The sequence below is a fragment of the Phacochoerus africanus genome, chromosome 9 (genome assembly GCF_016906955.1).
Source record: "Phacochoerus africanus isolate WHEZ1 chromosome 9, ROS_Pafr_v1, whole genome shotgun sequence".
Classification (NCBI taxonomy): Eukaryota; Metazoa; Chordata; class Mammalia; order Artiodactyla; family Suidae; genus Phacochoerus; species Phacochoerus africanus.
In genome coordinates, this window is record NC_062552.1 from 49,306,805 (window position 1) to 49,330,433 (window position 23,629).

The 23,629-nt window shown below is 51.4% G+C and overlaps 1 protein-coding gene across 1 annotated transcript in view; it reads right to left on the bottom strand.

Annotated features, from left to right (window-relative positions):
- Positions 1-23,629, bottom strand: part of RASGRF1 (Ras protein specific guanine nucleotide releasing factor 1) — a 123,085-nt gene that overhangs the window by 76,241 nt on the left and 23,215 nt on the right. The window contains exons 2-3 of the mRNA XM_047797156.1: positions 20,538-20,644; positions 9,633-9,780 (exon numbers count right to left, since the gene is read on the bottom strand). Coding sequence (XP_047653112.1) covers positions 9,633-9,780; positions 20,538-20,644 — 255 coding nt within the window. The remainder of the gene's footprint in view (positions 1-9,632; positions 9,781-20,537; positions 20,645-23,629) is intronic.

The window sequence follows — 23,629 nt, forward strand, 5'->3', positions numbered from 1 at the left end:
GGAGGCTCCCAGGCTCAGGGTTGAACTAGAGATGCAGCTGCTGGTCTACACCATAGCTACAGCCACAGCAACACCAGATGCAAGGTGCATCTGTGACCCACGCCACAGCTTGCAGAATCGCAGGATCCTTAACCTCCTGAGGGAGTCCAGGGATCAAACCCGCATCCTCAGAGAGACAATGCTGGGTGCTTACCCTGCTGAGCCTCCCGTTTTAACCAGTTTTAAGTGTACAGTTTAGTGGCAACAAGTACACTCACAGTGCTATGCAACCATCACCATCTTCCATCTCTAGAACTTTCTCATCTTCCCAAACAGAAACTCCGTATCCATTAAATAAGAACGCCCCATGTCCCCCTCCTTTCAGCCCCCGACACCCGTCATTCTCCTTTCTGTCTCTATGAATCTAACTCCTCTAAAGCACCTCATCTAAGTGGAATCAGACAGTATCTGTCTTTCTGCAGCTGGCCTCCTTCACCAGCACAATGTCCTCAAGCTTCATCCCTGTCATAGCAGGTGTCAGGTGTCAGAATTTCCTTCTTCTTCTTCTTTTTTTTTTTTTGTCTTTTCAGGGCGGCACCCGTGGCATATGGAGGTCCCCAGGCTGGGGGTTGAATCAGGAGCTGTAGCTGCCAGCCTAAGCCACAACCACAGCCACGCCAGATCTGAGCCACGTCTGCGACGTACACCACAGCTCACGGCAACGCTAGATCCTTCACCCACTGAGCGAGGCCAGGGATTGAATCTGCATCCTCATCGATCCTAGTCAGATTTGTTTCTGCTGCGCCACAACAGGAACTCCCAGAATTTCCTTCCTTTTGAAGTCTGAGTAGTATCCATTGTGTGTACAGACCCTTGTTTGCTATCCATTCATCTGTTGATGGACACTTGCGTAGTCCCTTTATTTTTTCCCAACAAATCTGGGACCTTACCCCAGTAGGACTTTGGATGAAAGCACTGCTGGCCTGGCTGTCTCCCCCCCCACCACCCCGGGGCATCCCTAAAGCACATCCCTGACTTGAAGCCCTCTTTGGAGCCCAACCTGGAAACTGCTGGCCTAGGAAAATGCATCAGCCCTTGAAACGAAGGTTAGAGCTGATCTAACCTTCCATTTGCCAGATTTGGGACTCAGAGGTCGGCTCTGCTGCAAGAACTAAACCAACGGGGTGGCAGCCAGGAGAAGGCTCAAGACCAGAGGCACATCCTCCTGGGCGGGGACTGCTTCCCCCTGACGGAGCCTCTGCTGGGTGCCCTCCAGCAGGGCTCCACCATGCTGTAGGCTTTCCCGCCAAAATGCTGGCTGGCCTCTTTACTCTCCTATCTTGGCTCTGAGTTCTGCAGGCAAAGGATCTAGATGTTCCATTGATTCCCACGCTCCCGGTGCCTAGCGCAGGGCTGGGCACGCAACGTATATTTCTTGGCTACATGTAAGTACATCAAAAAAAGAATCAGAGCAACAGCAGCAACAAAACCCTCAACCACAGGAAAACACTGCAGTCACCAAGCCCCACACGTCTAAAGATAGCAGCTCAGGGGACTCCACAAACACTGCCACAAAGCCCCGGCTCCTCTTCAGAGCACGTGGCTTTGTCCCCTCAAGGCCACTTGCTGAACCGCAGAATGAATGGGCTCTCACAATGGAGCGAATTGAGCACTTTGAAAGCAAAATGGAACAGTTACCGGCTCTCCACTCTCCGGTTGCTAAAATTACCCTGGCCTATGCTTGAAGAACAGCTGAAAATATCTTACTGAGAAATATTCGGCGCCGACTTGGGCTTTTCTTTTTTCTCTCCTCCACTGTCCCCCTCAACACACTTTTCTTTCCATTCTCTGAGAACATCTGCACATTGAAATAAAAGCTGAGTCTTTGATCTGTACTCTAAAGGGCTAAGGGACACACACACACACAGACGCACACGCACACATGCACACACACAGGCGGGCTCCTGCAGAGCTCAGAGATGCAGGAATGCCCAGACAATGTCCATATTTGGCCAGTTATTATCACCTCCTTGCCAGCCTGCTTTCTTTGCCAGTTTGGGGATTTGCACATGGAACCTCTTATTTTCTTTAGGATGGCAATGTGTGTGTGTAGTCTGTATTTAAAACTGATGGCATGAAGTTCCAGTTGTGGCTTTGTGGTAATGAACCTGGCTAGTATCCTTGAGGATGAGGGTTTGATCCCTGGCCTCGATCAGTGGGTTAAGGATCTGGCATTGCTGTGAGCTTTGGTGTAGGTCCCAGATGAGGCTCAGATCTGGCATTGCTGTGGCTCTGGTGTCGGCCAGCAGCAACAGCTCCGATTAGACCCCTAGCCTGGGAATGTCCCTATGCTGTGGGTTCGGCCCTAAAAAGAAAAAGGGAAAAAACAAAACCTGATGGTGCTTGAGAGAGAGGCATTCCAGGACATCTACTCAGCAGGGACCAGGACAAAAAATAGATGCAATTAGGTCAGGCGCTATGCTGCACACACAGACAACACCGGCAGTCTTGGAGTCTTCGTTTAAGGATCAGGCTGGGAGGCAAAGCTCTGGAGGGCTGTGAGCCTGGGGACCCTGCAGGAGTCTGGGCTATGGCCCATCCCTGCCAGGAGCTAGTGTCCAGTGAGGTCATGGATGCAGCCTTTCTTTTACCCTGGCTGATCTCTTTTGGAGATAGATTTACTTTGGACCCTGGTTTGCTTGATGTCCAGGGCCTGTTTGGTTGACTCTTGTCAACGAAGGCCATGCATGGTGGGGACTTTGGCTCGTGCCTGACTCCCAGGCTAGAGTCCAGCTCTGGCTGTCTGACCTGGCCCAATGCCAGGTGTCTCCACCAGCTTCTGCCCACTCACCACCCATGGTCTGGCCTCCTTGACCCATCTGAAGACCCCGCCTGTAACACCCTTTGAGACATTGTGCATCAGCTTCTGCCCCATCCCTCTCCTTTCGCTGGAGACAGTTTTTTTAATCCAGGATGCATTTAGTCAGTGCAGTAATTGGAGTTAATTTTTTTTCTTTTTGTCAGCCTCCAAGGTTTTACTAAAGATCTCTGTAGCTCTTCTTTCAAACAACTATCACACAACTGAGTTCTTTCTTCTTCCTTCCCAATTCCTTCTGGCCTCTTCCAGGCCCAGCAGGTGCCCATCTCTGTCTCCCTTTGTGCCAATACTACCAGCGTGTCTCAATGGGGTCTCTGGACACTGGTGAGACACAGGTGGAGGGAAGTCAGATCCCTTGGCCGGGAGGAGCTTCTAGCCTAGGAGGGGAGTCGGACACCCATGTAGGTAACTTAAAATCTGACAAGAGAAGTGTGCACCTACTACAACAGGAGGGTCTCACCATGAAAGTGGGCAAGGGCTGCCCAGAAGAGGTTTTGTAGGATGAATAGGGCTATGGGATAGAGGGAATTCAAGCAGGTGGATGGGGTGAACAAAGCACAGGTATGACAGGGTATTGTGTGCTAGGGCGGCAGGGGTGGGGATGGCAGGAGGAGAGAGGGTGAGTCCTGGGGCGGGGAGCCGGGGCAGGGCTGCACGGGGAAGAAGTCACGCTGCCCTTCCTACTTCTTCCAGAGCAGTCCCCTCACTGACCTATTTTATGCAGTGGGTATCGTGTCAATTTGTCTGCAAAACTGATTCCATGCCTAAATTTTTATTCTAAGCCCTGAACTAAAGATCTCTCTGTTTCTTCCAGAATCAGCCTTCCAGGATTCTGAGTGCTTCCATGCCAATAAAATATTACGACTATCTCTAAACTCCTCACCTGCCCTTTAGGGCCTGTCTTTGCTCTCCGAATTTACTTTCAGTCATAAAGGGGACAAAAGCAGCTCTTGATACAATGAAATAGTGCCGAACTGAGCATTCTAGAAGTGGGCAGGGGGCTTCTTATAGGCAGACATCCCCTTTGTTTTAGATGGTCCTTAGAGCTTTTTAGTTATAAGAGACAAAGGCAGATAGGGTTGTTTCACTGGGAGAGAAGAGACTAAGGCATAAGTGGATAGTGATGCTTAGTAAAGTTTGCTGCAGACTTTTTTTGCCCCTTTCTTGGCCAACCCAAGGTGTATGGAGCTCCCGGGCCAAGGATCAGATCTAAGCCTCAGTTTCGATCTAAGCCACAGCAGCAGCAATGCTGGATCCCTAACCCACTCTGCCGGGCTGGCGACTGAACCTGTGTCCCAGCAATTCCAAGACACCGCCGATCCTGTTGTGCCACAGCAGGAACTCTTGCAGATTTGTGTTTGAACATGATCTCCTGTAACCTCCAGGAAGAGATGGCTACAGGTGGGGGCTACAGGGTTTGTATTAGAAGCAGGATGTGTGGCTCGTGCAGACTCAGTAGGGATCAGGGCTTGGTTTAAGGCTCCGTTGCTGCTGCTTTGAGATCTTTAAGGATGCTGCATGTTCCTTTTGCATCAGGCCCTGCTAATTAGATAGCTGGTCCTGAAAACAGATGCGGATGATGGTAAAGTTCCTAAATACTTAATGACCAGCTCTCCGAAAGAAAAATTTTGACTGCTAGCACTTGCCAATTTCCATGGTGTAAACATTCCTACCTCCGCCCATTTTAAGCTACCAAAGGTTGAATAATCAGCTTGCAAAATTCTTGCCAACTTAAGGCCTGGCTCCTGCATGGGATTATGAGCCCACTCCAGCACATCATGGATGCAGGGTGAAGGCCTTGGTAGATAAAGAGACCATGAATGTTGGAGTTTCCATCGTGGCTCAGTGGTAACAAACCTGACTAGGATCCATGAGGAACAGGTTTGATCCCTGGCCTCGCCCAGTGGGTTAAGGATCTGGCATTGCCATGAGCTGTGATGTAGAGCTCCTAGGCCAGGGCTCAGATCCCACATTGCTGTGGCTGTGGTGTAGGCCAGCGGCTATAGCTCCAATTCAACCTCTAGCCTGGGAACCTCCATTCACTGCAAGTGCAGCCCTCAAAAGATCAAAAAAAAAAAAAAAAAAGGAATCCTGCTGCATAGCACAGTGAACTATATCTAGTCACTTGTGATGGAATATGATGGAGGATAATGTGAGGAAAAGAATATGTCTATATATGTATGACTGGGTCATTTTTGCTATACAGTAGAAATTGACAGAACACTGTAAATGAACTATAACAGAAAAAGAAAAAAATCATTTAAAAAAGAAAAAAGGAGAGAGACCATGAATGACACCACCGCCACCAAAATGGCAAGTGGGAGTGTGAGGAGAGAAGGTCAGCGGGAAACCCTTGTAGCAGGAAAGGCTGAGCGACCTGAGGGCAGAGGTATTTCTATTCATTTTTAAGCTCTTTTCTGTTTTAGTTGTGGAACCCTCTCTCTATTATACGCAACCTTTTTGGAAAACTCTGTTACATACGATAGCCTCTGTCATGGGACTTGAGAACCAAAGGAAGAGTCACAGTTGGTAGTCACGAGGATTTCTGTGGATACTCTGGTTCTCCTTCTCCTACATGGCATGATGGTATTTCCCCGTGCTTGAAGGCAGGCATGGTCACGTGACTTGCTTTGCCCAATGAAACATGAGTAGAGGCGCCACGTCATTTGTCTCCTTCCTTTCCTCTGCGACTGGTGAATCTCCTGAGAGTGGGGGCCCCGTCAGTCTGTGTCCCTGACTCTTGAGTGGGAAAGCAACCTCTGTGGTTTCCAGCCACTAAGATTTTGGGGTTGTTTGTTACTGCAGCATCATGTAGCACATCCTGACAGATATATGTAGTGACTGCCAAGGAGCAAAGAGCAGTAATGACTAAGTAAAGACAGCTGCTATAGGAGTTCCCATCGTGGCTCAAAGGTAATGAACCCAACCAGGATCCATGAGGATGTGGGTTTGATCCCTGGCCTCGCTCAGTGGGTTAAGGATCCGGCATTGCCGTGAGCTGTGGTGTAGATTGCAAACACAGCTTGGATCCCATGTTGCTGTAGCTGTGGTGTAGGCTGGCAGCTATAGCTCTGATTCAATCCCTAACCTGGGAACTTCCATGTGCCGCAGGTGTGGCCCTAAAAAGCAAAGCAAAACAAAACAAAACAAAAAGCAAAAAACCTGCGGTGGGTAGTGAGGCAGTAAATCCGGAGAGTAGAATGTAAAAGCAAGAGGTGGCCAGGAAAAGGTAAGACCCCTGGGAATCCTCAGGAACAACGGAGATGAGGGCTTGAGGATTTTATTTGGTGATTGGAGGAAAGGTGGACCATGAAAGCCTTGGGCTGCAGTTATTCCCTGACACACACCCTTTGTAAGGCCTGTCTCTCAGCAGGGAAGGAGTAAGCTGTGGGGCACCCCCAGGCCAAGGATCTGGAGCCTGGAGATCCAAGCTTGAGCCTGGATCAGTGCTAGAAGTGACCTTGGAGCGACCTTGGATAAGTCCCTTCTTCTTCTAGGGACTGCAGATCCCTCCCAGCTCAGACATTCTCCTTCTGTCTTTGTCACTGGGATCACTCATCACTTACTTGGCTTTTCAGTGCCTCCTGCCTACCTGGCAGCCTGCTTTCTGGGAAACAGGCTCTGTTTCCACCTTCCTGGAGTCCATCCACAGCAAACAGGTGCCCTCTGCCCCGCAGGGTGTGAATGTGTGTGTGTTGGGGGGTGGTGCGTGTAGAGCCAGAAAGCTTTACCAATTTGGCCTTTCTTTCAAAGTCTTTTAAAAAAATCTTTTGCCCTGGAGGGCAATGCACTCAGTTGGAAGCATTGCTCCAAATTTGCACCAAATGGGTCGCTCCTGCCACTCTGACACACACACACATACACACACACATGTGGGAGCACAAACATGTGCAGAGCAGTCAATCACAAGTGATCTGCTTTCTACTCCCTAGCACCAAAGGGAGTTCCACCTTTTGCACCCACCCTTTCTACAGCCTGCAAACCCTTGAAACTCTTTAAGGCTGTATGCACCATGAGTCCACATCTGTGGCTGAAAAATAACTTACTTCCTGTTGGGGTTCACACTGCAAGCTCTATTACAGAGCCGGCCACACTCTACCACAATCAGACGCCACGGACAGAAGTGTCCGTATCCCTAGCGTCTACCACAGAGCCAGTGTCTGTTCATTCGTCAAGCCCTTATCACTTACCTACCATGTGCCAGGCAAAGGGAGTGACGAAGGGCTCACCCTGCTCTCAGGGAGTTCCCACCAAGCCGGTGGGGGACAGTCGTGCTCTGCTGTTCCACACTCAGTGTGGGCAGGTGGTGGGAGCCAGGGGCAGGCAGCACCATTCAGGCTGGGCCCAGGAGTCCCCAGGAGGAGGCATTTGAGTCTTGGTTTCACTAGGCCAGGATGGAAGGGTGGGGTGACAGAGCATTCCAAACAGGAGACCAGCATGTGCAAAGGCCAAGGGGTGCACAGCTCACTGCTCTGGAGCACTAGCTGGAGCCCCAAGTGACTGGAGGGGAGGAAGCTGGGGAAGAGGATGAGGCGGTGGTCAGATGATGAAGGTGTTTAGTGCACGAGTATGTGATTGAATGAGCAACTCCTGGACACCTCTGATCATGAAGCTAGTCACCTAGTCCTGGGGCCAGAGCGCTTCCCTGGCCCCTGACAGGGGCTCTGCCTGCATTCAGGGATAGATCCCAGGATGAACCAGGTACTTCAGAGATGGGACGAGCCCCCAGCCCAGGAGCATGTGGGGAGAGCAGAGTGGGGCAACTGTCAAGCCCACAGGCAGACCTGCATTCCATCCCAGCTCTGACAACCTCCCAGGTGAGCAAGCTTGGGCAAGTGACCTGAGCTCTCTGAGCCTGGTCTCTCGTTCGAACCTATCAGGACGGTTGTGGGAAGCAGGTGCAAGATGCCTGGTGCGGGGCTAGGGGAAGTGTGCTGAATCTGCAACGAAGTTCCGAGCTGACATGACTATGACTTCAGAACTCACAGCGGTGTGACAAGGTGGAAGGGCTGACTGGATCTTCGAGCATTCCAGGCAGAGCTGGCTTCGCGGGTGTGTGATGAGGTCCTATGTTCAGAGGGTCAGGTGCTTGAGGCTTCAAGCCCAGCAGTTACCATTTTGAAATTCTCCAGAATCTTCTCTCTGAATTTGTGTTTGGTAATTGACATCTGATGGGACAACGGGGTGCACCCCAGCGGCTTGGAGACTGGGTTCCTGCGTGTGCCTGTCTCCCTGCCTCCCTGGGATGGGTTCCCAGCTGCCTACTCCCCATACCTCGGGACCTTGGGTCCCAGACCTCTGCGACTCTCTGTCTGGGAGGCAATGGGTCAAGTCAGCCCCACAGACTCGCCTCTCCCCCTTCCCCTCTGCCCTCTGCAGGGCCTTGTGAAGGGACAGAGAGGGTGGCTCTCACATGCACCCCTAGTGTCTCAGGGCAGGGCGAGGAGTCGGAGGTCCCGCCCCGGGCTGGCAGTGCATTAGGTGGGTGACTCGGCAGGCCCCTTGCCCACCTGAGTCTAGGTACGGAGTGTATCATGGAGCAGAGTCTAGGGGAACTGGAGGTTGAAGTTGGGGGTTCCTGTGCCCTATGTGTGGGGGCGGGGGTGTGTGGGAAGGGGAAACTGACTTCCCCCACCTTGGCTGGGACCTTGATTTTCACCCTGCATTGAGCCCTGCAAATTAAGTAGCTGACTCTGATGGCAGCAATCTGTGTTGTCATCTTCCCCTCCTCAGCTCAGAGTCACAGTCCTTGTGTGATGTGGCCAGATGGTTCTGAGCAGCCTGGTGACGTGAGGGGGGTGAGAGGAGATCAGATCATTGTGCGGTGGTGTGGACAATGCATGAGGTGCATCTAAGAGCTGAGAGTCAGCGCTTCCTGAACTTTAATGTAAATGAGAATCGCCTGGGATGTTGCTAAACGGCAGGTGCTGATTCTGGAGATCTGGGTGGGGCCCTCGATTCTGCATTTCTAACAGGCTGCTGTTTCATGGACCGCACTTTGAATAGTGAAGTTCTAGAAGGCTTAACATAGCAACAGCTCAGCATCCAGAAGGCCACGACAGGCAGAGTGAAGGGACCATCACACAGAGAGAAAACTGCCTTGGACCTGACCAAGCCCACACTCTAAAGACCCCTCTGCCACCTTCTGGACCTGCCCCCACCTCCTCAGTCCATGTGGTTGTCAGCAGAGTAACTAGGAACTTGCTCATAATAATTTCACTTTGATCCTCACAACTAGGTACAGAAAGCCTGTTTGTTTTTGTTTTTTTTTTTTTTGAGGGGGGTCTCACCCGTGGCATGTAGAAGTTCCCAGGCTAGGGGGTCTAATCGGAGCTACAGCTGCCAGCCTACACCGCAGCTACAGCCACACAGGATCAGAGCCACATCTGTGACCTACACCACAGCTCACAGCAACACCGAACCTTAAACCACTGAGCGAGGCCAGGGATTGAACCCACATCCTCATGGATTTGTTTCCGCTGAGCCACAATGGGAGCTCCCAGTAAGCCTGTTTTACAGGTGGAGGTGCAGAGAGGCTGGGGGCACTTGCTCTGGCTTGCAGCAGTTAAGTAGCAGAGGTAGGTTTTGAACTCAGATCTAACCAGAGGACCTTCCTGCTCTGCCATCATCACTGATTTTAAGTCTGGAGGCTGGCAAAGCTGTGGCTGGGAGCTGGTCCCTCCTGCCCATCGTATGGCTCCCCGATCATGTGGAAACCCAGGTCTGAGGCCTGGGCCCCCGGCCAGCCTCCTCCATGCCCCTGGCCAGCTGTCACCTCTGCCTTCAGCCGCTCAATCTCGATCTCCCCATCCTCGATCTGCTGTCGTAGCTGCTTGGCCACCGTCTTCTCAGTCTCCACGATCTGCAGCAGGTGCAGGTACTTCTGCATCAGTGCCTCATGCTCTGTGGCCAGGGTCCGGTAGCTGTGGACAGATGGACACAGCAGGTAAGAGGCTGCCTCCTTGACTCCTAGAGATCCAACCAGAAGTGGGGCTCTCTAGCAGCTGCCCTCAGGAGAAGATCTTGACTTCCAGGCATGAGCCCAAAGCCTTGACCTGGCTGCTGTGTTGCTATTGATCCCTTTGGCCCCTTCCCCAGCTCCTATCTCACACTCTGACCTCTGCTTCCCAGAACTGGTCGTGTTCTAATCCCACCTCACCCTCTCAGCCCTCTAGGCCTTTGTGCAGAGAGATCTTCTGTCTGAAAAATGCCTCCTCCCTCCTGCTCTCGCTGGGCTTGCTCCATCCTCTTTCCCAGGCCAGCTCTGGGTCCAGCTGAAAGGCCATCTCTAAGCAGCTTTCCCTGACTCTCCCCGAAGACTGTGTGGGGTGTTCCTGCAGGACCTAGGGTGCTACTGCCATAGCACTGGCCAGACTGACAGCAGGTGTCCGGTTACTTGCTTGCCCAGGGAATCCTGCTTTCTCTGAGGGCAGGGGCCATGCCTGTGCTTCCTCCTGTCTCCCCAGGGCCTGGCACAGTGAACATCTGTTTTGTCTTTGTTTTTTGTCTTTTTAGGGCCGTACCTGCAGCTTATGGAGGTTCCCAGGCTGGGGTTGAATTGAAGCTGTAGCTGCTGGCATAGCAACAGCAATGCCATAGCACAGCCATAGCAACGCCAGATCTGAGCCACGTCTGCGACCCACACCACAGCTCATGGCAATGCCGGATCCTTAACCCACCGAGCGAGGCCAGGGATAGAACCCGCATCCTCATGAATACTAGTGGGGTTCGTTACTGCTGAACATGCAGAAACTCCATGAACACTTGTTGTGTAGATGCAACCGAGTGGATGGATGACACAGAGGAGGGTCAGGCACATACGTTTCACTGTCTGGGGGACATCTGAAGAATCTTTCCAGGATACCTGGGGGCCAAATCGTGCGCCTCAGACAGTTACCATTGTAGGGTTCAGAAGAGGGGCCAGCAACAAGGACCTGTAATCAGGGAAGACTTCCTGGAAGAAGAACCTCAAATCTCCATCCCTAGAATTGGAACCGAGGTCTTCTGACTTCAAAGTCAGTGCTCTAAGCACCTGCCCATCCAAGAGCAGCCTTGGATGGAAGGCCTGTGTTGGGGGTAATTAGCAATGGGCCTGGATGGTTAGATGGGGCCAGATCAGAGAGCACCCCAGAAGATAAGCAGAAAGTTGAAATGAACATGCCTCACATTTGCATTTGTGTGGAAGGACGTGTCTCAGGTTTGCAGAGCATCATAACTTGGTGGAGGGCGGAGGGGGGGGAGCTTGGAGGATTAGCCAGGCCAAGGGGTGGAATGACTTGCCTAAGGTCACAGACCCTGAAGGTGGAGCTGGGTTCCCTACTTCCCAGGCCACGTGTCTCCCTGACATCCACAGCACCAGCAGGACCATCTGAAGGTGTCAGAGCTGGGGAGAAATCTGTTTCTATAAAGGGGTTCCAGCTGCAGAGGGCAGAGAGGCTCTGCAAGGGACCTCCGGAATTGCTGCCATGGCGCAGTGGGTTAAGAATCAGACTGCAGCGTCTCGGGATGCTGCAGAGGCATGTTTGATCCCTGGTCTGGTGCAGTGGGTTAAAGGATCTAGTTTTGCTGCAGTTTCGGCTGAGAGGCAGTCCTTGGTCCTGGAACTTCCTTATGCCATGGAAGTGGCCATAAAAAAGGGAACTCCAGCATTCCAGGGGGAGGTGCCCACCTGAGCAGCGTGGGTGGGGAGCAGAGGTGAAGGGCAGGCACAGATTTGGAGGGAAGGTTTACGGGGCTCTGGGAACGTCTGCAAAGAAGTCTGGGGATTGAGGTCTGCCGTCCTCCTTCTTCCTGGGCCCATTTTCCTCCTCCCCTTTTGTTTCAATCCAGGACCACCTCATAAGCCCAGTACTACCTCATAAGCGTCCCTTCGACCCCTCTTGCCGGAATCCTCAGCTTCCTCCTCGCCCCTGCCCCTGTCTTCCTCTGCACCCCCCTCTCAGCGGTGGACAGCTCCCTGTTTCCCATCCTCCAACCGCAGTGAGGTCCTGAAACATTGCGTGTGTCCCTGCCAGCTGCCTGCCTGCCCCAGAGCTTTGCCCTCTCCAGCCTCATTCCTCACCACCCATCTCATCCTCCGCAGGTCATCGTGTTCCTCCTTTGCAGCCTGTATACGTGCACGATGCTGTTCCGTCACTTCCTGGCCATCCACCCTCATTCCACTTCACGGGCAGCGACCCTGCTGGGACCCCATCTGCCTGGCTCAGCCCCAGCTCCCAACCCACCAGTGGAGGGACCTTGGATAGGTCGCTGCGCTTCTCTGTGCCTCAGTTTGCTCATCCACACAATGGGGACAAGGACAGTCCCCACCCCAGAGAGTTGCCACGAGAATTACATTTGTGGGCACGCATGCTGTGTGCCAGGCAGCTGTGGTGACCACCACCTCCCCGATTCCTTCTCAGAGGGCAGAGGCTTCCTCATTCCTAGTTGCTGACCCCTCCTCAGGATTTCTGTGCGTCAGACTCAGTCTTTCTCTCTGGATTAGCAATGGCCCCACTGGCTCTTTCTCCCCAGTATATAAAAAGCCTCAGGCCACTTCCCACTTAGGATGAGGCCAAGCCCTCCTTCTGCCGTGCCCTCCCTCGAGCTCCACCTTCAAACAGGTTTGTTGGAAGAGCAACAGCACACATCGCGCCCAGCCCTCGGCAGCCTGGCATTTGACCCCAGCATTCACGGGAACTGGGCTCTCTGAGGTCACCAACTATCTCCCACTGGCCACGTTGAGGGGACACGTTTCAGTCTGGAATATATATATATATTTTCTTTTTTTAAAAATTGCATTTAATTAAATTAATTAATTAATTTATTTATTTTGGTCCTTTTTAGGGCTGCACCTGCGGCAATGGAGGTTCCCAGGCCAGGAGTCCAATCGGAGCTGTTGCTGCCAGTCTGCACTAGAGCCACAGCAACACCAGATCTAAGCCGCATCTGCAAGCTACACCACAGCCCACAGCAACGCCGGACTGTTAACCCACTGAGCAAGGCCAGGGATCGAACCCGAAACCTCATGGTTCCTAGTGGGATTCGTTTCTGCTGCTCCATTATGGGAACTCCTCAGTCTGGAATCTACTGACATTGACCTTCCAGGTACCCTGGCTATAGCTAGTCGGTGGGCTGCCAGGTTAGGGACGTGGGCTTTCATCACGGACTCAGGAACCATGTCACACAAATTCTTTAAGTCTCTGTGATCCTCATGGCAAAATGGGACAATGGGACAATGGGACATGGAACATGGCAAAATGGGACAATGACAGCTTCTCTTCACACCTCCAGGAGCCGAGGGTGGGAAACAGCTTTTCTGTATGAAAGAGGCTGGGTAGCACAGAGGTTGGCAGTGGAGACAGCCTGGTCCCCTGACGGTGTCATAGACGGAGGCTCGCCCCAGCTGTGCCCGGAAGGTGGAAGGGGAGGTGGGGCTGAGCTGGTGGCAGCCCAGCAGGGGGACAGCAGGAGCAAAGGGTTGGCTGGGGACCTGGAGCTTGTGCCTGGGGAAGAAATCTGATCCAGAAATGGAATAAAAGCTGCATGGAATAGAAGTCATGCTGTCCTTTGTGTGCTTCTGTCCTCTGATTTTTGCTACATTCTTGCTCGCCTACCCTCTTCTCAAGATAAATACCGGCTCTGAGACAGAATTCTTCCATTTGCACTACTACCTGAGTAAAACTAGGTTTTTGTGCTTTTCAACGAAAATAAACTAGAACATCATTTCTTAAAGTTTTCCCAACTTCCCAAGAGGCTTAATTGTCTTTAGTTGGCAAAGGAAGTTCAGCTGAGAGCCTGAAGGTTCTCATACCACCACACCTCTCCCTGCTCCAGGGGTGTGTACAATTGAGAGTCTTCATTAGTTTGTTCTGGGGGACGGCACTCGCCTTGGTGCTTCAGAATGGGGAGCCAGTTTTTTTTTTTTTTTTGGTTTTTTTTTTTTTTTTTTTTTTTTTTTGCTTTTTAGGGCCACACCTGCGGCATATGGAGGTTCCCAGGCTAGGGGTCCAATCGGAGCTACAGCCACTGGCCTACACCACAGCCATAGCAACAGGAGATTTGAAGCTGCATCTGTGACCTACACCACAGCTCATGACAACGCCGGATCCCTTAACCCTCTGAGTGGGGCCAGGGATCGAACCCGTGTCCTCATGGATACTAGTTGAGTTCATTAACCACTGAGCCACGATGGGAACTCCGGGAGCCAGTTTTATCTGCAGGACGATTGGGTCTGTTTGTGACTTCCTTTCTTCCCCTCACCCCCTACTTGCCCCCTCCTTCCCCCACTTCTCTCTCCTTCCAATAAAGATTTCTTGGGCATCTCTTCATGCAGCACTGTCTTTACAGTCTCACAGATTCTCAGAGCTGCAAGGAACTCAGGAGTCATGAAAGGCCAACTGTCTCATTTTATAAAGGAAGAAGCTGAGGCCCAGAGAGGGAAATAACTTGCTTCCAAACAACAGTCAATGAGCATCAGAGCTGGAGCTGAAACTGGGCTCCAGTCCCTGATGAGGCAGGAGGCAGGTCTACTTCTCCCAATGTGGCCATGGCCATCTAGTTGGGCATAGAGTTAGTCCTGGATGAGATGCAGACCATAAGCCACAGTGGGTGCTACTTTTATTTATTTTTTGTCTTTTTAGGGCCGCACCGGAGGTGGCATATGGAGATTCCCAGGCTAGGGGTTGAATTGGAGTTGTAGCCACTGGCCCACACCAGAGCCACAGCAACACAGGAACCGAGCCTCGTCTTTGACCTTGGGTGTTACGTTTTGTACACTGTCTACACATACAGAGACATCCCTTAATGGTAGACTATTATGCATGCACTGGGAGAGTACACTGTGTCTCTTACTCATACACTATAGTGCTTATTTTTGTATATAGACTGTATCTACTATGTATATGTAAATAAAAACTAAATTAGGTACATGCAGAAATACCTACTACTCAACAGAGCTGTGGAAGAGGGCCAGTCTCCCCCTCGACACACAGGCAAATAGACTCACAACGTCCGCGATCTGAGGTTAAACAATTGCTCCTAGCCTATCCCTGTCCTTTGGCCACGCAGCAGCTCCCAGGGAAGAATCTGTGGTGTGTGTTGGCCCAGGAGCTGCCTAAACAAGCTCAGACTGGCTGGTGACGGATTATTCTAGGGAAGGTGACTCTGATTCCCTGATTAGTGACGTTTGCTTTGATCCCCATCCCAGCCCTTGGCCAAAAGGAGGACATCTCTCTGAAGCCAGTGCGTTGACTCAGCTCCCTGGGCTTCACCAGGGAAGTCAAACCATCCCCCTGGCTTCCTAAAGGATTGTGAGCATGGAATTTTTGTTCAAAGTCAGGTGCTGTCACTTTACCCAACGGCTCCTCTTTTGGGGAGGGCAGGTTTCTGGTGTGAGCTGCATCTACCTTACCTGGAAGTCACCGAGCCCTCAGCTGGAAGTCAGGTTCTAGGGCACCCTGACTTCCACGCAGGAGCCATTGTGTCTCACTGGCTACAACTGTCAAATGGGGCTGAAGGGACCCACCCACTGGGTTGTCATTAAGAGCAAATGGCACACTGTGTCAAAAAGGGTCACAGACTCCAGAGGATTGTGTGGTGGACAGAGGGACACTCAGGTGTGGACATCCGCTGTCAGGCTGCTGGAGGCCTGGGCAGCCTTGGCAGCATTTACATCAACCAGATAGTTCATATTTGAGAGGCTACTTGGAACCAATCTCCAAGTCAGTGAGCTGCTTAAAGAGTGACTGTGCTGTGTCCATGGCAGAGAGAATTCTAAGACAACCCCAAGATGCCCTGCCCTGGTTTGGAAGCCCTGCATAGTTTGGGATGATGAATACGATGGGTGATGTTATAAGGCATCTTTGGCTTTAGACAGGGAGCTTCTCTAGGTGGGCCTGACCTAATCACATGAGGCATTTATTTATTTATTTATTCATTCATTTTTAGGGCAGCACTCACAGCATATGGAAGTTCCCAGGCTAGGGATCAAATTGGAGTTAGAGCCGCCGGCCTACGCCACAGCCACAGCAACACCAAATCCAAGCCATGTCTGTGACCTACACCACAGCTCATGGCAACACCGGATCCTTAACCCACTGAGTGAGGCCAGGGATCAAACCTGCAACCTCTTGAACACTGTGTCAGGTTCTTAACCCACTGAGTCACAATGAGAATCCCCACGTGAAGCTTTTAAGATGGGGAGTCTCCCCTGGCTGGTCACAGAAGGGGAGGTCAAAGATCTGGGGCTGGAGAAGGAGCTGGTGAGCCATGTTGGCTTCAGGATGGAGGGGTCCACGTGGTAAGGGATGCAGGCAACCTCAAGGAGCTGAGGGCCATCCCTGGCTGACAGCCATCAGGGACACAGGCACATCAGTCCTACACGGAGCAGAATCTGCCAACAACCAGGAGTGAGCCTGGAGGCAGGAACTTCTCCAGAACCTCAAGGTAAGAGCCTAGCTTGACTGACTCTTTGCTTTTGTAAGCAGGGCCCTGTGAGGCTCCTGGGCACACAAGCCTTTCTGTGTCCCCCATTTCTTGTTTTTAGGGAACAAGCTTCAGCCTCCATGACCTTCCCTGAGTTCCCAAGGGCAGGTGTTAATCAGGGAAGGGAGAGGGAGTGGAGGCTGAGACCAGAGGCAGCCTTGGGGCAGGGCCTGGTTCCTCCTCCGGGAACATACATAACAATATCTCTGAGCCTTTCTGCAGAACTAAAACCCCCAAGGAAGGAAGAACTACTTGACAAAGAAGGAGGACCACCAGAACCAGTCCTGGGGCTACTAAACGCCAGCTTTGAGAAACAATGCAAGCTTGCCTCTACCCTGATCCTTATCTTACGGCCCTATTTTTCTACTCCCCAAACTATAACACCACCTCAATCTCTCCCAAGGGGGGGATACAGTCTCTAAGGCAAAGCAATAAAGCTATCTTTTTCTCCTTCACCCAAAACTCTGTCTCTGCATCTCTATTCGGCATCTGTGCCGAGTTTTGGCAACAATTTCAGCCCACAGCTGTGCCCAGACTTCTGGCCTTCAAAGCTGCGAGACCTCAAGGAGTATGGCTTTATTTTTATTTCTGTCTTTTTAGGGCTGTACCCATGGCAAATGGAAGGTCCAAGACCAGGGGTCGAATTGGAGCTGTAGCTGCTGGCCTACGCCACAACCACAGAAATGGAGGATCCTTAACCCACTGAGCTAAGCCAGGGATTGAACCTGCGTCCTCATGGGTACTAGTCTGATTCGTTACTGCTGAGCCACAATGGGAACTCCCCAAGGGGTGCGGTTTTAAGCTATTGAGTCTGTGATCATTTGTCCTGAAGCAATAGAGATCTAAAACATTCTCTCTAAAGAGACACTATTCATTTTTACAGTTTGAGATTTAACGCCCATATAATGGAAAGCACATTAAGTGTAAGGTTTGATCGAGTTTTGATAAATGCACACACTCTAATTGAGATAAAGTAAAATTCCCATCACCTCAGGAGTTCCCTTGTGCCCCTCCCTTCAATCCCCACCCCAGCAGCAACCACTGTTTGAGTCTCTATCACTACAGTTGAGTTTTGCCTGTTTTAGGATTTCATATAACAGGAATCAGACAGCATGTACTATTTTGTGTCTGGCTCTTTTCACTCAGCATATTGACTTTGAAATTCATCTGTTTTGTTACATGTGCTTGTAGTGGGTTCCTTTTTATTGCTGAGGGGTACTCCATCGCATGGTTGTATCAAGGTTCCTTTCTGCATCTGCCTGTTGATGGACACCTAAAGCTATTTCTAGTCTATGGACTATTGTGCATAAGGCTGCTCAGGACATCTGCATACAAGATTTTTTTGTGGATGTTGTCATTTCTCTTAGATAAATACTAAGTGGACCTGCTGGGTGATAGAGTAGGTGTATGTTTCACTTTTTAAGGAGCTGCCTACCAATTTTCCTAAGTGGTTGGTTACACCCCTTTATGCTCCCACCAGCATTGTGTGAGTTACTCCATCCCCTCCCCAATATTTGATACAGCCAGTCTTATTCTGTTTTTTCTTTTCTTATTTTCTTATTTATTTATTTATTTTTTTTTGCTTTTTAGGGCCGCATCTGCAGCATATGGAAGTTCCCAGGCTAGTGGTTGAATCAAAGCTGTAGCTGCCACATCTCACAGCAACACGGGATCCGAGCTGCGTCTGCGACCTACACCACAGCTCATGGAAAAGACGGATCCTTAACCCACTGAGCAAAGCCAGGCTTTGAACCCACATCCTCATGGGTTCTAGTCAGGTTCATTAACTGCTGAGCCACGAAGGGAACTCTATAGCCAGTCTTGTTCAATTCAGCCTTTCTACAGGGAGGGGTATCTCATGGTCTCTAGAAACTTTTGGTATGAATTGATTTTTCTTTTTCTTTTTTTTTTTAGGGCCACACCCTTGGCATATGGATGTTCCCAGGCTAGAGGTTGAATCAGAGCTGCAGCTGCCGGCCTACAATGTGGGATCCGAGCTGTGTCTGCCACCTACACCACAGCTCACGGCAACGCCGGATCTTTAACCCACTGAGTGAGGCCAGGGATGGAACCTGCATTGGGTGCTAGTCAGATTTGTTTCCATTGAGCCATGATGGGCACTCCCTGAATTGATTTTTCTAAGTCATGTAGTCCTGGATATCGAAAGTGTATACCAGATTAGAATTCTATAATGCTTCAAAGCCCCATCGCATAAATAATTTCATATGGTTCTCAAGACAACCTTGCTACTGGTTCTAGTTTAGTGCTGGAGGGTGCTAAGGTTCAAATGCTCTCCCTGAATCCGGGCTCCTTTTGCTTGATTCCATGTTCCACAATGCCAGCAATTTCCACTCCAAATTGGAGCTCTGATCATGACATTCCCCTAGTGTAAAATCTTCAATGGCTCCCCCCCATTCACAGAGGAGAGGTCCACCACCTCAGCTGGGTATTCAAGACTGTTCTGATCTGGTTCCAGTCCAATATCCAACCTCATCTATCTTCTCATGTCCAAACTTTGTCTCCTCATTTTTCTTGGAATTCCCTTTCCTTAGCACTGCCTCTAGGTAAGGCTTTTGGGGCTGGAGTAGGGGCCGAAGGGCTCATATCTAAGCTCAAATGTTACCCTATCTCCAGCTTCCCCAGAGTCCCCCACTTCCCTGAGGATGGACGTATGTCTCTCTCCTCTGATGCCTTGTATTTGGCATAGCCTTCATGCACCAGAGCCATTTGTACATCTGTCTAATGTCTTCCTGATCCGGCTGGGGTAGCCCTTGGGGAACACCTGGTTGCACCAGCCCAGCACTGCACTCGGAGGCTGACTCTATTGGTTCAAGGGTGAGAACCTGGTCTCCATAGCTGGACAGGACACTCCTGAGGACAGGGATGGAGATGGCCTGACCTCATGGCCACAGGACCTCAGGTCAGTGTTACAGCCATAATAAAGGGTTTCTGGTCAGCTAGCTTGATCCAAGGCTCCAGGAAGGGCGCTAGTATCCATCCATTCATCCGTCCGTCCATCCATCCTTCACATATATTTTCAACACTCATCCATTAATCACTCATTTGCCCTCTATACATCCGTCATTCACCTTCCACATATAACCTCAACATCTAACCTTGCATCCATCCTCTCTTCACTCATTCATCCTTACATTCTTCCAATCCACCTTGGCTGAGTACTTGTCTGTACCTTGATCAGGCCCTGGGGGATGCAAAGGTTTGCACTTAGTCCCTGCCCCCAGGAGCTTACATTTGATAGGAAGGCAGGCACAGAAACACACCATTATCCACTCAGCAATGAAGAGCCACTGCTCAAACGGGGTGAGGCTGGGCGCCCCTGCCCCCTGACAGTCCTAAGCTCTGTTGGAGACACTGTTAGCTCTGGGGCCATGCCCCAGCCCACAAGCCCATCATTTCCCTGAGACCCAGAAAGACTCAAGCCAGCTTGGGGCCCCATATGCTCTCCAGCATCTACTCCCCGTTGGCTTTTCAGAGACCTTCCAGAGAGGAGCACAACTCTGCTGGGAGCGAGGGGAGGAGTGGGTCTAGAATCACATCCAAGTTCAGAGAGCTTGAGAGAATTTAGATAAGAAAACCAGTTCATGTCCTGCAGCAAATTAGTGGCTGCATGTGGGTTAGAACCCTGGTCGTCTTAGACTTCGGCGGCCATAAAGCCTTGTAACCTGACCAAATCGCACTCGGTTTCCCTAGTATGGAAAAATGAGCTCATCTGGTTGAAGCAGATGGGAGGCTGCAGCCCGGCTCCTTAGGGCACTGGATTCTCTATGCACCCAGGAGGCATGTTCCAAAGCTCCAGAGCTGTCAGTGGACCTGTCCAGTTTTTTTTTTTTTTTTTCTTTTTAGGTCCATGCCTGCAGCATATGGAAGTTTCCAGGCTGGAGATCAAATTGGAGCTACAGCTGCTGGCCTACACCACAGCCACAGCAATGCCAGATCTGAGCCGCATCCATGATCTACACTGTGCTCTATGTGCCATGCCAGATCCTTAACCCACTGAGCAAGGCCAGGGATCAAAGCCATATCCTCATGGATGCTAGTTGGGTTTTTAACCTGTTGAGCCACAACAGGACCTCTTCTCACAGCTTCCATTCTCCCCTCCTCTCCTCCTTCTCCACTCCCACCCACTGGGGTTTGTTGAGGATGGGGCCTTGGGTTCAGTCTCTCCTGACTGGACTGAGGGGTGGGGAAGACCTACCTGGCGTGAGCAATGGCCGCCACCCACTCGTCGCAATCCTTGGCGTCCTCTGTCCTCAGCTCCAAGGCCTTCTGGTTCTCATGGCTGAAGTTCACGGTGAAGTAATGCTGCACCAAGAAGAAGACATCTCCGATTACCAGGGTATCCACGGAACTGGCAGCATCTCCTGCTGTCAATCTGGCTGTTTTGCAAAGCGCTCATTGCCCCATCAGCTAGGCATGGATTCTTTATTTGTGATCATTGGAATGTCATTCTATTTAGCTGTTTGAAACTCTCGATTAAGGCAGGCTTTGTACGATGGAACAGAACCTGTGCTTAGGCTATTGTAAGAAGGATGCAAAACCCACAACAAATTTGCCAACAATTGCAAAAAAAAAAAAAAAGCCAGTTTTAAACCATCAGGTATGCTTGGAGGAAGGCAGCGAAAACACACAAGAGAATGTCCCCCTTGCGGGCTGGGTACCAGTTCGGTGCAGTGTGCATTTAATTCACAAAATGAATTAAATTCTCAAAATAATTTAATTCGCAGAACTCCACCAAAAGGTGCTGCGTACTCTTCTAGGTCCTGCTTTATTGCAATGAACAGACAGACCCTAGCAGAGCCTGCTGGAAGCCAGCTCTATGTTGGGTGCAGGTGACCGACTCAGAGCTAGGTCCAACACGGGGCCTGCTCCCCAAGCTCCCAGAGCAGCCGGGGAGGCAACGACAGACACGTGTCCATGTATCATTCTATGGATTAATACATGCGAAGCTCTTAGAACAATGCCTGAAATCTAGTAAGCACAGATATTTGCTATAACTAGTGCGGTGCAATGATCATTACTGCTGTGGAAGTAAGAAAAAGGGCCCAGAGAAAGCCACCCACTGATTTAGCCCAGGGAAGGCAGGAGGCCCTCCTGGAGGATGGGGCGTTGGCTGGTCCTGGTTTTATGTCAGTTGACAGAAGGCGGCAGGGAGCATCATGGGCATCTACAGAGTGGGTGAAGTATTCAGGGTGCAGTGGGAAGAGGGATGCCAGAGTCGAGGCTGGGAACAGGGGTAGAGCCTGGGTGATGGAGCTGAGTGGAGGGGTGGGGTGGTGGGAGAGCCAGAAGGACAACGCGCAGGTTTCTGGCTTGAGCGACTAGGTAGATAGGGATGCCAGAGGCGGAGGGGGCGGGGGGCGGTGAGGATGGGGGCGTCGGTTGGATAAAGAGCGGATGTTAGGGGGTCAGGGTAGGGGGTGGACATGCAGACTGTGTGTGCCGGGAGGTCAACGTCTCTTCACGCTGCAGACAGGGGTCTGAGTGCCAACCTCATGGTGGAGAGAGAAGTTAGGAGAGGGCTCAGTCAGAGACAGGGTGCACAAGCAAGTGCTGGGGGCCCACCTTTGGACCCTCCCAGGCTGGTCCTGCTGAAGCCAGGAGGAGAGAAGCAGGAGGTGAGGTGCAGAGAGGGACCCTCAAGCTGGCCCATTCAGAAGATGCATTTGGGGCTACGCTGTGGTCCTGCATCCGAAAGAGTGTGCAGGACCCTCTGTCCCTCAGTGCCCAGGCAGCCGGGAGCAGCAGCACAAGGCATGTAAACTTATTTTTAGCTTCTGCTGACATTACTGTCTTTCTGTTAATTGTTCTTGGTGGCAGCTAGGGTGTGTGTGTATGTGTGCACGCGTGCGCTCGCGTGTGTGTTGCAGAGTCAATGTCTCTCACTTGTTTCCTAGGAAACAGATAACTGGGGCTGGAGAATGAAATGGCATCTGCAGCCTCAAATAAATGAATTGAGAAGGCGCCAGTGGCCATGTCCCCTTGAGCAGGTGATAACGGAGCTGCAGGTGGCTACCTAGCACTTTCCTCATCTCTTGAGAGATGGTGAACACATAGAGGCTTGTCTCCTGTGATCTCATTTATTCCACAGTCACCAAGTGGAACAGGTATTATTATCTGTTTGTGGCAGATGAACCTGAAGTGTAGAAAAGTCAAGCCACTTGCCCAAGGCCACCTGTCTGGAAAGCAGAGGAGCCAGGATAATACACCTTCCCTGGGCACCTACTGTCCACTCAGATCTTGGGCTTGCTACTGGGATGTACAAGATGGAAAAGGCAAGATCCTTACCTGAAGGAGCCTTTGGGCAGGTGGGACTCGGGGTCCTAACTCAGAAACAAGGCACTCTCAGCTACACCCAGGCTCAGCAGGGTTGCCAGGTCCCTTGAGAGCCCCAAGGGGGAAGTCTCAGAGTTGGAGGGACCCACTGGTGGCACCAGGCTGAATTTTGAGAGCGAGAGTGGTTTCCATTCCCACTGGGCGCAGGGGGACGCACAGTGGGTCACTCTGGCGAGGAGCTGGTTGGTGGAGGGCCCTGAGCCTGGCCTCTCAGAGCTGCAAGGAGTGCTGGGCTTGGCTGAGGCCCCCCACAGAAGCTTCTTCCTAAACGGCCCTGCTTCACACAGAGGCACATGACTGCTTGCCATCCTTGTGTCCTTCTTGCAAACTCAGTCTAATCTTTCAGCAACCTCTGCCCAGCTGGAAAGCTAACCCTGAGCAAGGAAGACAGGGAGGCGTCTCCCCCTCCCCAGCCGGGGCCTGAACCTGGCCTTCAGAGACCTCAGCTCGCTGCCCCTCAGACAAGACACAGGGCTCCTTCCCCACCCCCTCCCATCACCTCCACAGCCAGTTGCCAGTCCATCCATCAGTCCATTCGGCTGCTGTGGGGCCTGGTCTCTGTCCCATCACTGCTATTCTAGGTCACGCCCTGGGATCTTTCTCCTGGGCTCTTGCCAGAGTGTCCTACAAGCGTCTTGGTACTCTTGTCTTTGGAGATGGCACCTCAACCCTGAATAACTGGCGGGCGGGAGGTTCAGGTGAAGTGGTCCCCTGGTTGGAGGGATGGCCATAGGGCTTCAGGGGCAGGCATGGCCCAGAAGAGTCACTGAGCTTTTTTTTTTTTTTTTTTTTTTTTGCTTTTTAAGGCTGCATTTGCAGCATACGAAAGTTCCGAGGCTAGCGGTCAAATCGGAGCTACGGCTGCCAGCCACAGCCACAGCAACACAGGATCCAAGACTCATCTGCAACCTACACCATGGCTCACAACAACGCTTAACCTACTGAGTGAGGCCA